This window comes from Salmo trutta, chromosome 26 (assembly GCF_901001165.1).
Source record: "Salmo trutta chromosome 26, fSalTru1.1, whole genome shotgun sequence".
NCBI lineage: Eukaryota > Metazoa > Chordata > Actinopteri > Salmoniformes > Salmonidae > Salmo > Salmo trutta.
The window spans coordinates 18,061,447-18,081,508 of record NC_042982.1 but is presented as its reverse complement, the minus strand read 5'-3'; the positions used below and the strand labels follow the sequence as shown (position 1 = coordinate 18,081,508).

The 20,062-nt window shown below is 45.0% G+C and overlaps 1 protein-coding gene and 1 long non-coding RNA gene across 6 annotated transcripts in view; both read left to right on the top strand.

Annotated features, from left to right (window-relative positions):
• LOC115163308 (serine/threonine-protein kinase PAK 1) overlaps positions 1-4,882 on the top strand; it is a 41,077-nt gene extending 36,195 nt beyond the window's left edge. For all 5 annotated transcript variants that reach the window (XM_029715081.1, XM_029715082.1, XM_029715085.1 and 2 more), the window contains exons 7-14: positions 433-637; positions 1,678-1,741; positions 1,852-2,013; positions 2,325-2,442; positions 2,545-2,644; positions 2,845-3,041; positions 3,194-3,331; positions 3,473-4,882. In XM_029715081.1, the coding sequence (XP_029570941.1) occupies positions 433-637; positions 1,678-1,741; positions 1,852-2,013; positions 2,325-2,442; positions 2,545-2,644; positions 2,845-3,041; positions 3,194-3,331; positions 3,473-3,559 (1,071 nt within the window). In that variant the 3' untranslated portion in view covers positions 3,560-4,882. The remainder of the gene's footprint in view (positions 1-432; positions 638-1,677; positions 1,742-1,851; positions 2,014-2,324; positions 2,443-2,544; positions 2,645-2,844; positions 3,042-3,193; positions 3,332-3,472) is intronic.
• Positions 4,883-6,053: 1,171 nt separating this feature from the next.
• On the top strand, positions 6,054-19,504 carry LOC115163307 (uncharacterized). The gene is made up of 3 exons (XR_003869726.1): positions 6,054-6,614; positions 18,996-19,215; positions 19,414-19,504. It is a non-coding gene; the product is annotated as an uncharacterized LOC115163307 (long non-coding RNA).
• The last annotated feature ends 558 nt before the right edge of the window (positions 19,505-20,062 follow it).

Below are 20,062 nucleotides of genomic sequence, written 5' to 3'. Positions count from 1 at the left end.
ACACACTCAGCCCCCTGGCTCCAGACAGGGTAAATAAAGTAACACTCTCCTCGTGCTGGTCCTCGCCAACAGACTCAGCATTGTGTGTGTGTGTGTGACGATCATGGGCGGCCAGAGAAATCCCCTAGAGAAGTCTGTTCTCTGATTGGCTGAGCGGTCTTTTCGGTCCAAACTGAAGTGGTGTCTCAGACAGGGATACTGCCATGGCACCACTGTGGCCACGGTGATTTAGCAGCTCAGTGCACCTGACTGGGACACAGACACAGTAACATCAGGAACAGTAACTGTAACATGTGGTTTGGTAGACCACCAATTGCATAAGCTATAGCTCAGAAGGCTAACAGTCCTTATCTCTCCCTTCTCTTTCCCCCTCTCTCTTTCGCTCTCTCCCTCTCTCTCTCTCTCCCTCCCCCTCCCCCTCTTTCTCCTCAGATATACACTCGTTCTGTGATAGATCCCCTCCCAGCCCCTCCCACCAGAGACGTTGCCACGTCGCCTATCTCCCCCCCACCTCCGGAGGGTGCCACCTCCGCCATCACGCCCCCCACTAGCCCCTCCCCTGGTCCATCACTGCCACGCCCCGCAGACAAAACACGCAAGAAGAAGATGTCTGATGAAGAGATACTGGAGAAACTGCGTAAGTAACACACACACACAGGGATTCTGAAAGTCGCAATAGAAGTAACTGAGCCGGCTGCAGGTTTCTGATCCCAGGTACCATCTCCTGTCATTGTGCACTAAGGTACTCTGTATTGATGAATGGTGTGTATCCTCTGTAATCAATCAAATTTCTATCAATCAAATGTATTTATAAAGCCCTTTTTACATCAGCCGATGTCACAAAGTGTTGTACAGAAACCCAGCCTAAAACCCCAAACAGCAAGCAATGCAGATGTAGAAACACGGTGGCAAGGAAAAACTCCCTAATCCATTGGGGGAGTTGTACGTGCGTGCGTGCGTGCGTGCGTGCGTGCGTGCGTGCGTGCGTGTGTGTGTGCGCGTGCGTGTGCATGTATAACTAGTTCAACTATATCATCCTGTGATGCTCCATGCCTCAGATGTACTCAGGTCTCCCTCTACTGGTAAGAAACAATACTGTCACTCAGACATATCTTCCCGCCCTCCTGTCCAACCCTGGCATTTGATTGGTCCTCTTTTCTCTCTACCATCCAATCTCCTGGAGTTACCGAGTGATTCTGTGAAATTGAGCGTCTGACAGTCTCCCCTCCTCCTGTGGACTCAACAAGATATTCTGTCTGTTACTCTCTCCTCTGTCTCCCTCTCTCTCTCACCCCGTCTGTCTGAGTCTGACCAGCATGTCTTTGACCTGACCCTGACAGCCGTGGTTTTAAAGTGAAGTCTCTGAGAGTCTCTGTACTGTAATGGTCCTACTTCTCCCTCTCCATCTCTCCTCTGTTACTCTCTCTCTCTCTCTCTCTCTCTCTCTCTCTCTCTCTCTGTCTCTCTCTCTCTCTGTCTCTCTCTGTCTCTGTCTCTCTCTCTCTGTCTCTCTCTCGCTCTCTCTGTCTTTCTCTGTCTCTCTCTGTCTCTCTCTGTCTCTCTCTCGCTCTGTATCTCTCTCTCTCTGTCTCTCTCTCTCTCTCTCTCTCTCTCTCTCTCTCTCTGTGTGTTTCATTTATTAACCTCACTTCTCTCTCCCTTCCTCCCTTCTCTCAGGGAGTATAGTCAGTGTGGGAGACCCCAAGAAGAAATACACGCGCTTCGAGAAGATCGGACAGGGGTGAGTCTACACTACACACACACACACACACACACACACACACACACACTTCTCCACTTTAAAATGAAAAAAGTATCTTTCTCCCCTCCTCTGTTTCCTCCGTCCTCCAGTGCTTCAGGTACGGTATATACAGCCATAGACATCGCTACAGGCCAGGAGGTGGCCATTAAACAGATGAACCTGCAGCAGCAGCCCAAGAAGGAGCTCATCATCAACGAGATCCTGGTCATGAGGGAAAACAAGAACCCCAACATAGTCAACTACCTGGACAGGTGAGACACACACACACACACACACACACACACCCCAACATCGTTTACTTGACAGGTGAGACACGCGCATACAAACACACACTCATGAACGCACACATTGACATGTAAACACAAACACACTTTCAAATGTAAACACACACACACATTAGTTGTGAGAACTATACATCTTCATTTTGTCTTTCGTCTTCTTCATCACACACCCTAACTCCCTCACACCCTCTCATATCTTCCCCTTACCATTGAGGAACTGGTACAGTGGTGATATTTGGTGTTACCATGGTAACGTGCCCGTGGTTGTTGTGTTTCTGTAGTTACCTGGTGGGGGAGGAGTTGTGGGTGGTGATGGAGTATCTGGCTGGAGGTTCTCTGACTGACGTTGTCACGGAAACCTGCATGGACGAGGCTCAGATCGCTGCTGTGTGTCGGGAGGTCAGTGCTGCTGCGTGTGTGTGCGTACCTGGCTTGTTGGCCTGCTTGCTAATTCAGAAAGTGATGCCTTCAGCACTTTTGTACAACTCTCTCTTTCTCCAGTGTCTGCAGGCCTTGGAGTTCCTCCATTCTAACCAGGTGATTCATCGTGACATCAAGAGTGACAACATCCTTCTGGGAATGGACGGATCAGTGAAACTCAGTAAGTAACACACACACACACACACACACACACACACACACACTTGGGGTTGGACATGGGCATTAATGTGCAGTGTCTCCATTTGACCAGCAGTGGGAGCTCATAGCCTGTGTTCTAATGCGGTACTACCACCGTAGCCTTATACAGTGCATTAGAGTACTATGTCCTATTCTAACGTGTGTTCTCTCTCTCCTCTCTAGCTGACTTTGGGTTCTGTGCCCAGATCACTCCAGAGCAGAGTAAGAGGAGCACCATGGTGGGGACTCCCTATTGGATGGCTCCAGAGGTGGTGACCAGGAAGGCTTACGGTCCTAAAGTTGACATCTGGTCTCTAGGCATCATGGCTATAGAGATGGTGGAGGGAGAACCCCCTTACCTCAATGAGAACCCACTCAGGGTAAGAGAGAGAGTGTGGTGCCTGTCTGTCGGTGTGTGTGTGTGTGTGTGTGTGTGTGTGTGTGTGTGTGTGTGTGTGTGTGTGTGTGTGTGTGTGTGTGTGTGTGTGTGTGTGTGTATAACGGCCCCTGTCTGTCCTGTCCTATTTCCTAGGCGTTGTATCTGATTGCGACCAACGGGACTCCAGAACTTCAGAACCCAGAGAAACTGTCCTCAGTCTTCAGAGACTTCCTCAACTGCTGCCTGGAGATGGATGTGGAGAAGAGAGGGAGCGCTAATGACCTACTACAGGTAGAGAGGGAGGAAGAGCGGGAGGTTGGATAGGGGAAGTATGCCTGTGGTGAATAAGGTTGGTTTGAGCATCAAACCACATCACTAGTTTTACCAGTTATAAAACTAAATCCATCTCTCCTCTTCTCTTCCTCTCCACAGCACCAGTTCCTGAAGGTGGCCAAGCCTTTATCCAGTCTGACTCCTCTCATCCAGGCAGCCAAAGAAGCAGCTAAGGCTAACCGCTAACCTGCTAGCTGCTAGCCCCACAGATCACCCCTTCATTCTCTCTCTCTCTGTCGCTCTCCCCTACTGGGGCAAACAAGACCCAGACGGGGTGTTTCAGGGGGTCCCATCCCCCTCAACCCCCTGACCTGTCATGGTGACTGTGGTAGGACGCTCTTACTGATGTCATCGCTGGTACAAATACACTGATCGGATTGGAGGAGAGATCCAGGCCCAAAGCCTCATGGGAGTTGTAGTTTCAGCAGGACAGTGGCTGTGGACTGGATCATATCTGACCTTTGAACTGTTTGTTTGTTTATGTCTGACTGTTATTTTCATGTGTTGAAAAAGTGCATTTTAGTTTGATCTTTTCTTAGGTGTTTTGTTTTGGGGAGAAGGGTTTGGTTGAAAAGTGTAATGAAGAGACACATAGTGGTACTGTTGATATTAACTCAGTCCCAAACGCCACCCTATTCCCTACATAGTGCACTACTTTTGTCAAAAAATAGGGTGCCATTTGGGACAGTCTTTCAGTCTGATCAAACGTTGGAATTCTATCTCCTTATCTCTACTTGTCTTTCTCTGTCTGTCTGAGTGAGATGACACGCATGACAAACCTTTTTTATGGAATGTCTAAAATCATAATACAATAGTGATGATGATGGTACATGAAGGATGCCTGTGTACGATACAGTATAGAAGAACATATCTAAATCCTATTTTTCAGTACAGTCGTTGCGGTACAATGTTGGACTGATCCTAGTCCCAACCCTCTGAAGATAGAATGTACATTACATGTGAAAAAACTGCTCTAAAAAACCCCCAGCCTAAAACAACCAGAAGAATATTGTCTGCATTCTTTGTTTAGCAACGTGTTTTCTTTATGCAGATGGCGCTGAAGAATACCAAGGTACCAATAACAAGTATACTTTTTATCAGGTTTGGCTTAGTTCTGTTTTTAAAATGTAGTGTTGAAACTGCCTTTGGCCTTAAACTGTCTCACAGGTGGAAGAGTTCCAGCAGACAGTTGGACAACATCTAGTCTCTCTCACCAGACTCGGAGTGCTCTGCACGCTCCTGCGGCTGTGAGAAGAGACTACACAACCTTCAAATCTTGTCAGTTCCCCAGACTACTGTAGCCCACCTGAGGTTAGACAGGTTTAGAACTGGGATAGACTGGATTGAACTTGCTCAAACTGGTTTAGACTGGTTTGGGACTGGTTCAGAATAGGGTGGGGATAGTTATTGAAGTCTTCTCTTCCTGTGTATTGGAGCCATAATTATGTTTATCAAATTATTAGATTATTTTGAATGAGACAAATAAAGTGATGAAAACGCTGTATGGTGGATAGAGTCTGGCTGTCTGTAAATCCGTTTCGGGCTGTTGCGTTTACCCCTGGTTAGGTCTGTTTATATAAAGTGTTATTGTAATTTTAAGTGTGTCAGCTCCTCTGAGAGGGTTCTCATCTGAATGGGAAATTAGACTCAAGTCACTGATTAAACTGGTAATTACTGTTGCCACAGTCTTAATCTGCCAGGCTAGACAAAGGGTATGTGTGCGTCTGTCGCTACCCACCAGCGCTTTATTTCCAACCCTTTTTTTCTCTCTCTCTCTCTCTGCCTCCATTTATCTGTCTCTGTCTGTCTCTGTCTAGCTCTCCTTCTGTCTCTCTCCATCTCTGGGAGAATCTCAATTGAATACTCCTTGCATCCTCTCTCCTTGCCTCCTACTCAAAACCCATTGGACGAGAAAGCCAGTGGTCCCGCCCCTCTGGCCTCCTCCAATGGGTTTTGAGAAGGAGGCAAGGAGAGAGGACATCAGGAGTATGCATTTGAGTTTTTCCCTCTGTCTATTCTCTCCCCCTCTCTCCCTTGTACGTTCTTCCCCATCATGGGCTGGTAGAATGATGATGCTCATTCTTGCTGAATCGGCATGAGAGAGAAGAGATGTGGAGGAATGCCAGAGTGTGACATCATCAGTGACATGGGCAAACAACCACAGGAGCAGAGGAGAGAAAACAAAGGAGGAGACGGGAGGAGGGAGTGATCAAGACACAGACTCAGAGTTTGGCTCTGCTCAAGGGGATGGTGTGTCTGCTCTCCTTCATGTAATAATGTATGTGGGTGTGTCTGCTCTCCTCCATGTAATATTGTATGTGGGTGTGTCTGCTCTCCTCCATGTAATAATGTATGTGGGTGTGTCTGCTCTCCTCCATGTAATAATGTATGTGGGTGTGTCTGCTCTCCTTCATGTAATAATGTATGTGGGTGTCTGCTCTCCTTCATGTAATAATGTACGTGGGTGTGTCTGCTCTCCTTCATGTAATAATGTATGTGGGTGTGTCTGCTCTCCTTCATGTAATAATGTATGTGGGTGTGTCTGCTCTCCTTCATGTAATAATGTATGTGGGTGTGTCTGCTCTCCTTCATGTAATAAGGTATGTGGGTGTGTCTGCTCTCCTTCATGTAATAATGTATGTGGGTGTGTCTGCTCTCCTTCATGTAATAATGTATGTGGGTGTGTCTGCTCTCTTTCATGTAATAATGCTCTTTGGCCATCTAGAGGTTTCAGTAAGAGCTTTTACTAGCTGAGGGTTGTCAAAGTCCATTCTGTGCTTGGTAATGTACTATTGTCATTACATACATGTGTTACAGATTACAAAGAGCTTCACTGCCAAAGATTAGGCCTAGGCTACTAAATAGTGATCAATTCGACTATAACAATTTTTAAAATCTCAGTCGGTGTGGTTAAATCGGTTATGTAGCAGCACTCTAGTCTGAGCTTCAAACAACAACCTTTTCATTTCCTGCCAAAGAACGAGCGTAATAGTTTCAGCTTATTTGTATCATAATTCCTTACTGTAATTATAGATGCATGTACTGTTAGCAACAGGTGGGAGTGGCCGTCTCTCTCTACGGCGTGTGCTGCCGTACTTTCTCTGGCTCGAGACAAACGCGGCTCTAATTATACCACCACCAGACTGCAGGAGGCTGCGGCAACACAGATAGCCTGCTTTTTTTCAACGGATAAACACAGAGAGACTAATAACGGCCGACTAGCTTTTATAATCACCGTCCGGTAAGTCTGAAATAGATCTTAGCCCAGTAAACGGTGGTAATATGAATCAACCGTTGTGTATTTTCTTGTTTTATTATTGGTTAACTAGTCCCGTGCATATAAAGGCGGATCATCCTCTCTTGTGCTATGGACAACCTACCGTCACGAAAAAATAGTAGTTTACTGGGCTATTCTACAAATAGATAAATAAAACGATGACAGACTATTCGTTAGTATTCATTAGTAGGCGGTAGATTGACCAGTGAACACTGATCATAACAGTTGACTGAATGAAGATTGATAGATTGCGTCTGCTGGCTGCTGCTGTGTGGAGTAGTCATTATCTCCGGGGAAACGGACACACGGAGGGAATGACCAGGCGGTTCTGTTGGCCACGGGTAGATTTCTAGACTGACAAGATCTATCTGTTTCTTTCGAGGTCCGGCCTGTTTTTATTCTGTTGTGTATGTGACAGTCCAGGAATATGAGGGTACACAGCATATCCTACACATCTCTCTCGCTCTCCCTCATCCCTTCTTCTGTCCATGAATAGCCTGGTTGCTGTTTTAGGTTAAGTATTGCATTGGTGCTGGGCTAGGTCAACTGCTTTTTGGATGGGTGCTGGTGTATTGGTATGATCATTTTTTATTGGTGCTGGTGTATAGCTTGGATGGGAAGCCTATTGGTGCTGGTGTATAGCTTGGATGGGAAGCCTATTGGTGCTGGTGTATAGCTTGGATGGGAAGCCTATTGGTGCTGATGTATAGCTGGGGATGGGAAGCCTATTGGTGCTGGTGTATAGCTTGGATGGGAAGCCTATTGGTGCTGGTGTATAGCTTGGATGGGAAGCCTATTGGTGCTGGTGTATAGCTTGGATGGGAAGCCTATTGGTGCTGGGGTGTAGCTTGGATGGGAAGCCTATTGGTGCTGGTGTATAGCTTGGATGGGAAGCCTATTGGTGCTGGGGTGGGAAGCCTATTGGTGCTGGGATATAGCTTGGATGGGAAGCCTATTGGTGCTGGGGTATATCTTGGATGGGAAGCCTATTGGTGCTGGGGTATAGCTGGGGATGGGAAGCCTATTGGTGCTGGGGTATAGCTGGGGATGGGAAGCCTATAGTGCTGGGGGGTGGCTTTGATGGGAAGCCTATTGGTGCTGTTGTATAGCTTGGATGGGAAGCCTATTGGTGCTGGGGTATAGCTGGGGATGGGAAGCCTATAGTGCTGGGGGGTGGCTTGGATGGGAAGCCTATTGGTGCTGTTGTATAGCTTGGATGGGAAGCCTATTGGTGCTGGTGTATAGCTTGGATGTGAAGCCTATTGGTGCCGGTTTATAGCTGGGGATGGGAAGCCTATTGGTGCTGGGGTATAGCTTGGATGGGAAGCCTATTGGTGCTGGGGTATGGCTTGGATGGGAAGCCTATTGGTGCTGGGGTATAGCTTGGATGGGAAGCCTATAGTGCTGGGGTGTAGCTTGGATGGGAAGCCTATTGGTTCTGGTGTATAGCTTGGATGGGAAGCCTATTGGTGCTGGGGTATATCTTGGATGGGAAGCCTATTGGTGCTGGTGTATAGCTTGGATGGGAAGCCTATTGGTGCTGGTGTATAGCTGGGGTATAGCTGGGGATGATGATGTGGTGATGCTGGGAGGGAATGAATGAACAACAGAGACAACAGAGAGTCACTGTTACACTGTCTGTAGCCCTGGCCTATGGTCATTGTTAAGCCTATGGTACAGGGCAGATACCAGATCGTGTATATTAGGCCATGTAATAATAACAATGAGTGTAACGGGAATCCCCTTTCAATGTCAGCCATTGTGAGTGTACCGATGAGTTTACCAGTCATTGACAAGGTCAGGGGTTCCTTGTCCATTCCACTCAGTCTAATTCTATGGTTTAGGCTGCGCTACAGCATACAGACTCATTCTACTTCTACTAGTCAACTAGCATAATTGATGATGATATGATACATTAATACAAACAGAAAAATCCACAGTATCCATGCAGACGATGAGCAAAACATCACATCTTTCTTCATATCGCTCTATATCGCTTTTCTAGCTCTCTCTGTCCTCTGTGGTTTATTGGTCCAGTTCTCTTAGGGTTTTATTGACCCTACATCCTATAGCTGCTGGTAAAACACCAGCCCATCCTACCATTTACAGTATGTCTGACTGTTTGCTACTGTTTGTTTCCTGCTGTGTTTCTATGTGGTTTGTGTATGTAATGTGTGAGCTGTAAGAATTTCCTCTTGTAGGACAATAAACCTCAATCTAATCTATCTAATCTTTACCTGGACCTCAGATCAGTTTAGTCAGTGTCTCTTTCACTCCTTCAGATTTGACATCAAATCTCTTTTACCATAGAGAGCATTACTCCATCGACCTGGTATGGCACCACCACCATAACACGACTGTTATGTGCCAGTTCACTGGAGTTGGTCTGTCTTGTGAAAGAGATATGATCAGTGTATGGGATTAACCTGGTTTAATGGTGGTTCAGATTATTTGTCATGGGTTAGTGTTACAGGACAGATGAGGTAGGCTTATTTAATCCTACATACAGTTGAAGTCGGAAGTTTACATACACTTATGTTGGAGTCATTAAAACTCGTTTTTCAACCACTCCACAAATGTCTTGTTAACAAACTATAGTTTTGGCAAGTCGGTTAGGACATCTACTTTGCGCATGACACAAGTCATTTTTCCAACAATTGTTTACAGTCAGATTATTTCACTTATAATTCACTGTATCACAATTCCAGTGGGTCAGAGGTTTACATATGCTAAGTTGACTATGCCTTTAAACAGCTTGGAAAATTCCAGAAAATGATGTCATGGCTTTAGAAGCTTCTGATAGGCTAATTGACATCATTTGATGTTTGACATCGTCATACTTCCGGCGCCGACAGAGATGGCCTCGCTTCGCGTTCTTAGAAAACTATGCAGTATTTAGTTTTTTTATGTATTATTTGTTACACTGTTACCACAGGAAATCTTAAGTCTCATTACATACAGCCGGGCGGAACTATTGGATATAAGAGTAACGTCAACTCACCAACATTACGACCAGGAATACGACTTTCCCGAAGCGGATCCTCTGTTTGGTCCACCACCCAGGACAATGGATCGGATCCCAGCAGGCGACCCAAAGCAACGGCGCCGCAGAAGGGGCAGACGGAGCGGTCTTCTGGTCAGGCTCCGTAGACGGGCACATCGCCCACCGCTCCCGAGTATACTAGTAGCCAACGTCCAGTCTCTTGACAACAAGGTAGATGAAATCCGAGCAAGGGTTGTCTTCCAGAGAGACATAAGAGATTGTAACATTCTCTGTTTCACGGAAGCATGGCTCACTCGGGATACGTTATCAGAGTCGGTACAGCCACCTGGTTTCTTCACGCATCGCGCCAACAGAAACAAACATCTCTCTGGTAAGAAGAAGGGCGGGGGTGTATGCCTTATGATTAACGGGTCGTGGTGTGATCATAACAACATACAGGAATTCAAGTCTTTTTGTTCACCTGTCCTAGAATTCCTTACAATCAAATGCCGACCGAATTATCTACCAAGAGAATTCTCTTCAATTATAATCACAGTCGTGTACATCACCCCCCCCCCCCCCCCAAGCAGACACCTCGACGGCCCTGAAAGAACTTCATTGGAATCTATTTAAACTGGAAACCACATTGTAGCTGGGGATTTTAACAAGGCTAATCTGAAAACAAGGCTCCCTAAATTTTATCAGCATATTCGAATGCGCGACCCGGGCTGGGAAAACCCTGGATCATTGTTACTCTAACTTCCGCGACGCATACAAAGCCCTCTCTCGCCCTCCTTTCTGCAAATCTGACCACGACTCCATTTTGTTGCTCCCAGCCTATAGACAGAAACTAAAACAAGAAACGCCCGTGCTCAGGTCGTTTCAACGCTGGTCCGACCAATCTGATTCCACGCTTCAAGATTGCTTCAATCACGTAGACTGGGATATGTTCCGGATAGCGTCGAACAACAACATTAATGTATACACTGATCCGGTGAGCAAGTTTATTAGCAAGTGCATCGGTGATGTTGTACCAACAGCGACTATTAAAACCTTCACCAACCAGAAACCGTGGATTGATGGCAGCATTCGCGTAAAACTGAAAGCACAAACCACTGCTTTTATTCAGGGCAAGGCGACCAGAAACATGACCGAATACAAACAGTGTAGCGGACTGCGGACTCTCCTTCACTGCAGCCAACGTGAGTAAAACATTTAAACGTGTTAACCCTCGCAAGGCTGCCGGTCCAGACAGCATCCCTAGCCGCGTCCTCAGAGCATGCGCAGACCAGCTGGCTGGTGTATTTACGGACATATTCAATCAATCCCTATCCCAGTCTGCTGTTCCCACATGCTTCAAGAGGGCCACCATTGTTCCTGTTCCCAAGAAAGCTAAGGTAACTGAGCTAAATGACTATTGCCCCGTAACCCTCACTTCCGTCATCATGAAGTGCTTTGAGAGACTAGTCAAGGATCATATCACCTCCACCCTACCTGACACCCTAGACCCACTCCAATTTGCTTACCGCCCCAATAGGTCCACAGATGACACAATCACACTGCACACTGCCCTAACCCATCTGGACAAGAGGAATACCTACGTAAGAATGCTGTTCATCGACTACAGCTCAACATTTAACACCATAGTACCCTCCAAACTTGTCATTAAGCTCGAGACCCTGGGTCTCGACCCCGCTCTGTGCAACTGGGTCCTGGCGGGCCGCCCCCAGGTGGTGAGGGTAGGAAACAACATCTCCACCCTGCTGATCCTCAACACTGGGGCCCCACAAGGGTGCGTTCTCAGCCCTCTCCTGTACTCCCTGTTCACACATGACTGCGTGGCCATGCACGCCTCCAACTCAATCATCAAGTTTGCAGACGACACTACAGGGGTAGGCTTGATTACCAACAACGACGAGACAGTCTACAAGGAGGAGGTGAGGGCCCTCGGAGTGTGGTGTCAGGAAAACAACCTCACACTCAACGTCAACAAAACAAAGGAGATGATTGTGGACTTCAGGACACAGCAGAGGGATCACCCCCCTATCCACATCGATGGGACAGTAGTGGAGAAGGTGGAACGTTTTAAGTTCCTCGGCGTACACATCACGGACAAACTGAAATGGTCCACCCACACAGACAGCATGGTGAAGAAGGCGCAACAGGGCGGGGTCGAGAAGGCGCACAAGCGCCTCTTCAACCTCAGGAGGCTGAAGAAATGTGGCTTTTCACCAAAAACACTCACTAACTTTTACAGATGCACAATCGAGAGCATCCTGTCGGGCTGTATCACCGCCTGGTACGGCAACTGCTCCGCCCACAACTGCAAGGGTAGTGAGGGTAGTGAGGTCTGCAAAACACATCACCGGGGGCAAACTACCTGCCCTCCAAGACACCTACACCATCCGATGTCACAGGAAGGCGAAAAAGATCATCAAGGACAACAACCACCCGAGCCACTGCCTGTTCACCCCGCTATCATCCAGAAGGCGAGGTCAGTACAGGTGCATCAAAGCTGGAACCGAGAAACTGAAAAACAGCTTCTCTCTCAAGGTCATCAGACTGTTAAACAGACATCACTAACATTGAGTGGCTGCTGCCAACATACTGACTCAAATCTCTAGCCACTTTAATAATTAAAAATTGGATGTAATAAATGTATCACTAGTGTCATGATGTTGGCCTGTGGGTAAGGTTTATGACCCCCCCATAAATACCTTTCTCCCTTCCCTCTCTCTCTGACTCTACTGAAGGACTCTTGAATAGCCTTTGTTAAACATAGAGAGTCTGCGAACATCAAACAAGTGGGGGGAAAGGAACCATATTTCGTTAATAGAACCAGTTGAAAATATGCGTAGGCAACTTAATGAATATGATGTCTGTTCGGTTGTCATCTGAGACATTATGACTGATGACAGGACGACATAAACTGTATCTGGGAAAGTCTACACATTATAGTTATCAGATTCACATGGAATTGTTGTTCAATTTAAATTTAATTTAAATGAAACTATTTGTGAAAAGATTAAATGTAATTTTAGCTTCCAAATGAGAGAATTGGGTTTTCATAAGGATAGAGCCCTGCTCAATCAGTGGCCCGCCCCTGTGAAGAGACATGGGTTATAAACTATGAAACACACCCTTCTCTCCCTCCACTATATAAGCCCTTGACGAAAATGTAACCTGTTCCGAGGACGATAGGACGACGGTCCATACGTTAAAAAGGACTAACATGTCAACTACAGAACTAAGCCAACCTCAGCGTGAGCTTTGGTTGTGAATGGTATGAGCTTTGAACTCTTATTCACTAAAGAAGTGAGACATCCTAGCCGATGAGTTAGCAACATCAGCTGTAAACATGGGCTAGGAAAGGACGGACGACGTAACCAGTCTAACACACAACGAAGATACTACAACGTATCCAATTTACCACCAGAGACATTCTTCCGAGGACAGGAAGATCTCTGTTGACCAACCTACCGAAGCGCAGCTCAGAGTAAATATTTATTGCATTTTCCTTTTCAAATGGGTGGTAATTTAGAATGCATAAGATACTGATTTTACGATAGCACAGCTTCTCCCTTTGTTCCTCAGTCTTCCCGCTCTTTCATTCAAGCTCAACCCCCTCTCTTTGTGTAACAAGCCATCATACAGGTTCCGTCCACCAGGGACATTTTCTGTATGACATAATTTGCATTCTGTGTATATGTAATTCTGTGTGATTAGTTAGGTATTTAGTAAATAAATAATTAAACCCAATTTTGTATTGCTGATTCAACTTGTTAGCCAGGGTTCGTGAAGATAACCAAGAATTTACAACTTTCAGATGAGACTGAAATAAGGTGACGATTAATATGGACTACTATTGATGTAAAATATTACTAGGTCTTTAAGAGTTTATTCGGAAGATAACAGCTCTAGAAACACTCTTTCGTGGTGCCCTGACTTTCTAGTTAATTACATTTACATGATTAGCTCAATCAGGTAATATTAATTACAGAGAAAGGATTTTATAGAATAGCATGTCATATCACTTAATCCGGCATAGCCAAAGACACGACACTAGTCACTTTAAACAATGCCACTACATTAATGTTTACATACCCTACATTACTCATCTCATATGTATATACTGTGCTCTATACCATCTACTGCATCTTGCCTATGCCGTTCGGCCATCGCTCATCCATGTATTTATTTGTACATATTCTTATTCATTCCTTTATTCATTCCTTTACACTTGTGTGTATAAGGGAGTTGTTGTGACATTTTTAGATTACTTGTTAGATATTACTGCATGGTCGGAACTAGAAGCACATCATTTCGCTACACTCGCAGTAACATCTGCTAACCATGTGTATGTGACCAATAAAATTTGATTTGATTTGTCAATTGGAGGTGTACCTGTGGATGTATTTCAAGGCCTACCTTCAAACTCAGTGCCTCTTTGCTTGACATCATGGGAAAATCAAAGGAAATCAGCCAAGACCTCAGAAAAAAAATTGTAGACCTCCACAAGTCTGGTTCATCCTTGGGAGCAATTTACAAACGCCTGAAGGTACCACGTTCATCTGTACAAACAATAGTACGCAGTTATAAACACCATGGGACCACGCAGCCGTCATACCGCTCAGGAAGGAGACGCATTCTGTCTCCTAGAGATTAATGTACTTTGGTGCGAAAAGTGCAAATCAATCCCAGAACAACAGCAAAGGACCTTGTGGAGATGTTGTAGGAAGCAGGTACAAAAGTATCTATATCCACAGTAAAACGAGTCCTATATCGACATAACCTGAAAGGCCGCTCAGCAAGGAAGAAGCCACTGCTCCAAAACCGCCATAAAAAAGACAGACTACGGTTTGCAACTGCACATGGGGACAAAGATCATACTTTTTGGAGAAATGTCCTCTGGTCTGATGAAACAAAAATAGAACTGTTTGGCCATAATGCCCATCGTTATGTTTGGAGGAAAAAGGGGGAGGCTTGCAAGCCGAAGAACACCATCCCAACCTTGGTGGCAGCATCATGTTGTGGGGTTGCTTTGCTGCAGGAGGGACCGGTGCACTTCACAATATAGATGGCATCATGATGAAGGAAGGAATATTATGTGGATATATTGAAGCAACATCTCAAGACATCAGTCAGGAAGTTAAAGCTTGGTCGCAAATGGGTCTTCCAAATGGATTATGACCCCAAGCATACTTCATAAAGTTGTGGCAGAATGGCTTAAGGACAACAAAGCCAAGGTATTAGAGTGGCCATCACAATGCCCTGACCTCAATCCTATAGAAAATTTGTGGGCAGAACTGAAAAAGTGTGTGCGAGCAAGGAGGCCTACAAACCTGACTCAGTTACACCAGCTCTGTCAGGAGGAATGGGCCAAAATTCACCCAACTTATTGTGGGAAGCTTGTGGAAGGCTACCCGAAATGTTTGACCCAAGTTAAACAATTTAAGGCAATGCTACCAAATACTAATTGAGTGTATGTAAACTTCTGACCCACTGGGAATGTGATGAAAGAAATAAAAGCTGAGATAAATCATTCTCTCTATTATTATTCTGACATTTCACATTCTTAAAATAAAGTGGTGATCCTAACTGACCTAAGACAGGGAATTTTTACTAGGATTAAATGTCAGGAATGGTGAAAAACTGAGTTTAAATGTATTTGGCTAAGGTGTATGTAAACTTCCGACTTCAACTGTGTATGTGTGTACCTTAGTTCAATCGAGTACAGGCTTAACTGAATGAACAATAAAGACGGACTGCAATATGACATTTTATTAAATACAGATGATGTGATGGATGGTAGCCCTATGCAGGACTCCTGGCATCAAAACCACCCCGCTGGGGGAAAGGAGTTCCAATTACGGCCCTTAAGGTTATTATAGCTGGTGGTGGTGGGGAGGCGCATGGTGCTGAAAAAGAGCAAGTGAGAGAACTTGGGTAAATTTACATATAAATACATCCCAAGATTTATGCCCGTTGGTTGAGAGAGGAAGGTGATAATTGCAAGAGTGAGCCCATAGGTTAAACAGCAAGCTTGAGGAATGTGTATTATTGTGCCGTGCTTATAGGCTATAATGTAAATAGGTGAATGATATTCCGCACGTGGCTAGTAGGAAAGAGGAGAAGAAATGAGATGCTATGCTGATGATACGTTTGTATTCATTCCCACTATGCCCGTAGAATAGGAAACAACAGTGATTTATGTTATGCTAAATGGATAAAGTTAAACAAGCATTCAGACCAGCCTTCCTGATTGAACTTTTGTCAACTACATTTTAATCCACTAACTGTACGCTAAATGTCCAAAATGAAAACAAATAGAGTGAAGAAGGTAGATCGTTTGTGTTCTGTGGGGGAGACCTGTTTGGGTAGCCTGATTATTTGATTGTTTGTGTCTGATAGGTAGTAGGCCTTCAGCGCTCTGGAAAAACGGATCCTATTTTTACCCTAATCTCTTTCCCTAGTCTTAATATCAAATCAAAGTTTATTTGTCACTTACCCCCAAATACAACCTTACAGTGAAATGCTTACTTAAAGGCCCTAACCAACAGTGCAATTTTAAAGTAAAAAATAGGTATTAGGTGAACAATGGATAAGTAAAGAAATAAAAACAACAGTAAAAAGACAGTGAACAATAACAGTGGCGAGGCTATATACAGTAGTGAGGCTAAAACAGTAGTGAGGATATAACAGTAGCGAGGCTATATACAGTAGTGAGGCTATAACAGTAGTGAGGATATAACAGTAGCGAGGCTATATACAGTAGTGAGGCTATAACAGTAGTGAGGATATAACAGTAGCGAGGCTATATACAGTAGTGAGGCTATAACAGTAGCGAGGCTATATACAGGCACCGGTTAGTCGGGCTAATTGAGGTAGTATGTACATGTAGATATGGTTAAAGTGACTATGCATATATGATAAATAGAGAGTAGCAGTAGCCTAAAAGAGGGGTTGGTGGGCGGTGGGTGGCGGGACACAATGCAGATAGTCCGGGTAGCCAATGTACGGGGGCACCGGTTAGTTGGGCTAATTGAGGTAGTATTGTTAAAGTGACTATACATATATGATAAACAGAGAGTAGCAGCAGTGTAAAAGACTTGGCACTCCGGTACCGCTTGCCATGCGGTAGTAGAGAGAACAGTCTATGGCTGGGGTCTTTGACAATTTTCAGGGCCTTCCTCTGACACCGCCTGGTGTAGAGGTCCTGGATGGCAGGCAGTTTAGCCCCGGTGATGTACTAGGCCATACGCACTACCCTCTGTAGTGCCTTGTGGTCGGAGGCCAAGTAGTTGCCGTACCAAGCAGTGATGCAACCCGTCAGGATGCTCTCGGTGTTACAGCTGTAGAACCTTTTGAGGATCTGAGGACCCATGCCATATCTTTTTAGTTTCCTGAGGGGGAATAGGCTTTGTCGTGCCCTCTTCACGACTGTCTTGGTGTGCTTGGACCATGTTAGTTTGCTGGTGATGTGGACACCAAGGAACTTGAAGCTCTCCACCTGCTCCACTACAGCCTCGTCGATGAGAATGGGGGCGTGCTTAGTCCTTTTCCTGCAGTCCACAATCATCTCCTCTATCCTATCTCCTCTAACCGGAAGATGGGTACTCCCTCTCTCCCTTCCTCCTTTCCTCCCTCCCCCCACTCTCTCTCTAACTACCAACAGGTCTTAGGTCAGTGTACATGAAGATTAAGTGTTAGGTCAGTGGATACAGTGTAGAGTGCTGTAGATAGTTGTTAGGTCAGTGGATACAGTGTAGAGTGCTGTAGATGGTTGTTAGGTCAGTGGGTACAGTGTAGAATGCTGTAGATGGTTGTTAGGTCAGTGGATACAGTGTAGAATGCTGTAGATGGTTGTTAGGTCAGTGGATACAGTGTAGAATGCTGTAGATGGTTGTTAGGTCAGTGGATACAGTGTAGAATGCTGTAGATGGTTGTTAGGTCAGTGGATACAGTGGAGAATGCTGTAGATGGTTGTTAGGTCAGTAGAGACAGTGTAGAATGCTGTAGATGGTTGTTAGGTCAGTGGATACAGTGTAGAATGCTGTAGATGGTTGTTAGGTCAGTGGATACAGTGTAGAATGCTGTAGATGGTTGTTAGGTCAGTGGATACAGTGTAGAATGCTGTAGATGGTTGTTAGGTCAGTGGATACAGTGTAGAATGCTGTAGATGGTTGTTAGGTCAGTGGATACAGTGTGGAATGCTGTAGATGCTTGTTAGGTCAGTGGATACAGTGTAGAATGCTGTAGATGGTTGTTAGGTCAGTCGATACAGTGTAGAATGCTGTAGATGGTTGTTAGGTCAGTGGATACAGTGTCTAATGCTGTAGATGGTTGTTAGGTCAGTGGATACAGTGTAGAATGCTGTAGATGGTTGTTAGGTCAGTAGAGACAGTGTAGCATGCTGTAGATGGTTGTTAGGTCAGTGGATACAGTGTAGAATGCTATAGATGGTTGTTAGGTCAGTGGATACAGTGTAGAATGCTGTAGATGGTTGTTAGGTCAGTGGATACAGTGTAGAGTGATGTAGATGGTTGTTAGGTCAGTGGATACAGTGTAGAATGCTGTAGATGGTTGTTAGGTCAGTGGATACAGTGTAGAATGCTGTAGATTGTTGTTAGGTCAGTGGATACAGTGTAGAATGCTGTAGATGGTTGTTAGGTCAGTGGATACAGTGTAGAATGCTGTAGATGGTTGTTAGGTCAGTGGATACAGTGTAGAATGCTGTAGATGGTTGTTAGGAGACCTGGTTTTAAGTAGACTAGATATATTAGTGTTTAAAAAGGAGCTGGATGCAGATCAGGGTTGATTGAGAAGGGAGGCCATTTTGGATGTGTCTAAATATACAGTAGGGCCTAGATTCAAATCGGACTGTGGAAGATCCGCGTTATAGCGTGATTTACATTTAAAGGTAATTTCCAATTAAACCAGCATATGCAACTTGTACTGTGAATGCGGTCTCCGCAAACTCGGAAACATTGCCTTTAAAAGGTGCATAGCCGAAAAGGGGTGATCAGATTGAATCTAGCCCTAGATCTACTAGATTTCCTCTGGTGAATCTTGGTCTGTTGGTAAACTTAAATCTACTAAACTCTCTCTAAGCTTATATTTTTGGTTGTGATGGGGTACGACAGTGAACCAAACTCCTAAGGCATTTAGAAATTATTCAAGAAATCAATTGGTAAATATCATACATCTTAAAGTCCAAAAATTGATGTATGCTTTATGCTCCCCTCTCTCTCTCTCTCTCTCTCTCTCTCTTTCTTTCTTTCTTTCTTTCTTTCTTTCTTTCTTTCTTTCTTTCTTTCTTTCTTTCTTTCTTTCTTTCTTTCTTTCTTTCTTTCTTTCCACAGCTCTCCTTCAATATCGAAAAACTACTGGGACCAAAGACAGTCTCCATTGTCTTTTCTGTCCCCTGTCTGTCTCTCCCTCCTTCCCTTCCTCTCTGTCTCTCATCCTCTCTTTCCCCTTTCTCTCTGTGATGCGGGGCTGTAGGTGAGGCTGCGGGTGAGGGTCCGTGTCCAGTCCAAAGCTGGGGAAGCTAAAGGTGGTGCGGCGGCAGCTGCTGCAGAGGTAAACTACTAGTGTCTGTGTGTGTGTGTGTGTGTGTGTGTGTTGCTTGTGCAGAAGATTCCATTCTAATTGATAGAAACAGGTATAATAGTATTGTTATAGTATTTTAGTGTGTTGTTCCCAGGTGATATTATATTAATATTGTATTATATTCTTGTGTATTGTATTATATCATAGTATTATTGTGTTTTTATCCAGGTATGAGCACCAGCCGTTTGTGTCGTGTCTGGCTGGTCTGTACGGCTGTCAATGGAGACGCTACCAGAGGGCCAAGTCTCAGCCTGGGGAGTGCTGCTGCAGCAAGGTAGCCTATACACAGACACACACACACAGGCACACACAGAGAAGCACGCTCGCACGCACACACACACAGACTCAGGCATGTGCAAAGGTAGGGTTCAACCAGTGCCCTTCTGTGAAAAAGTGTCTTCGCAGCTCTGTGGATTTTTTTGTTGTTGTTGACAAATTAGCCTACCTTTAAATTTTATTTTGAGTCTTTTGTTGTTTTAATTTGAAATGTAACATTAAATTAGGTTATTTCATAAGCTCTTGAATCTCAGATAATACCCCCCTTCCCGTTCTCAGATAATGCCTTCCCGTTCTTAGAGCGCACTTGTGTCTGACTTGCATGCAGTGACCACTGTCTGTGGGCGCCGACCGGGGAGACTTGAATACTGTTAGAGACAAAGATTGGGGCAATTCGACTGCTTGTTAGTAAGAGGAAAATGTCAGCAACAGAATAAACTCAAATCAAGTAAAAACAAGTTTGTTTTGACTGCTTAGCTAACTAGCTAGCTAGAGTATTTATATCATAATTCGCTCTGATCAGCTGATAGCTACTCTTTTC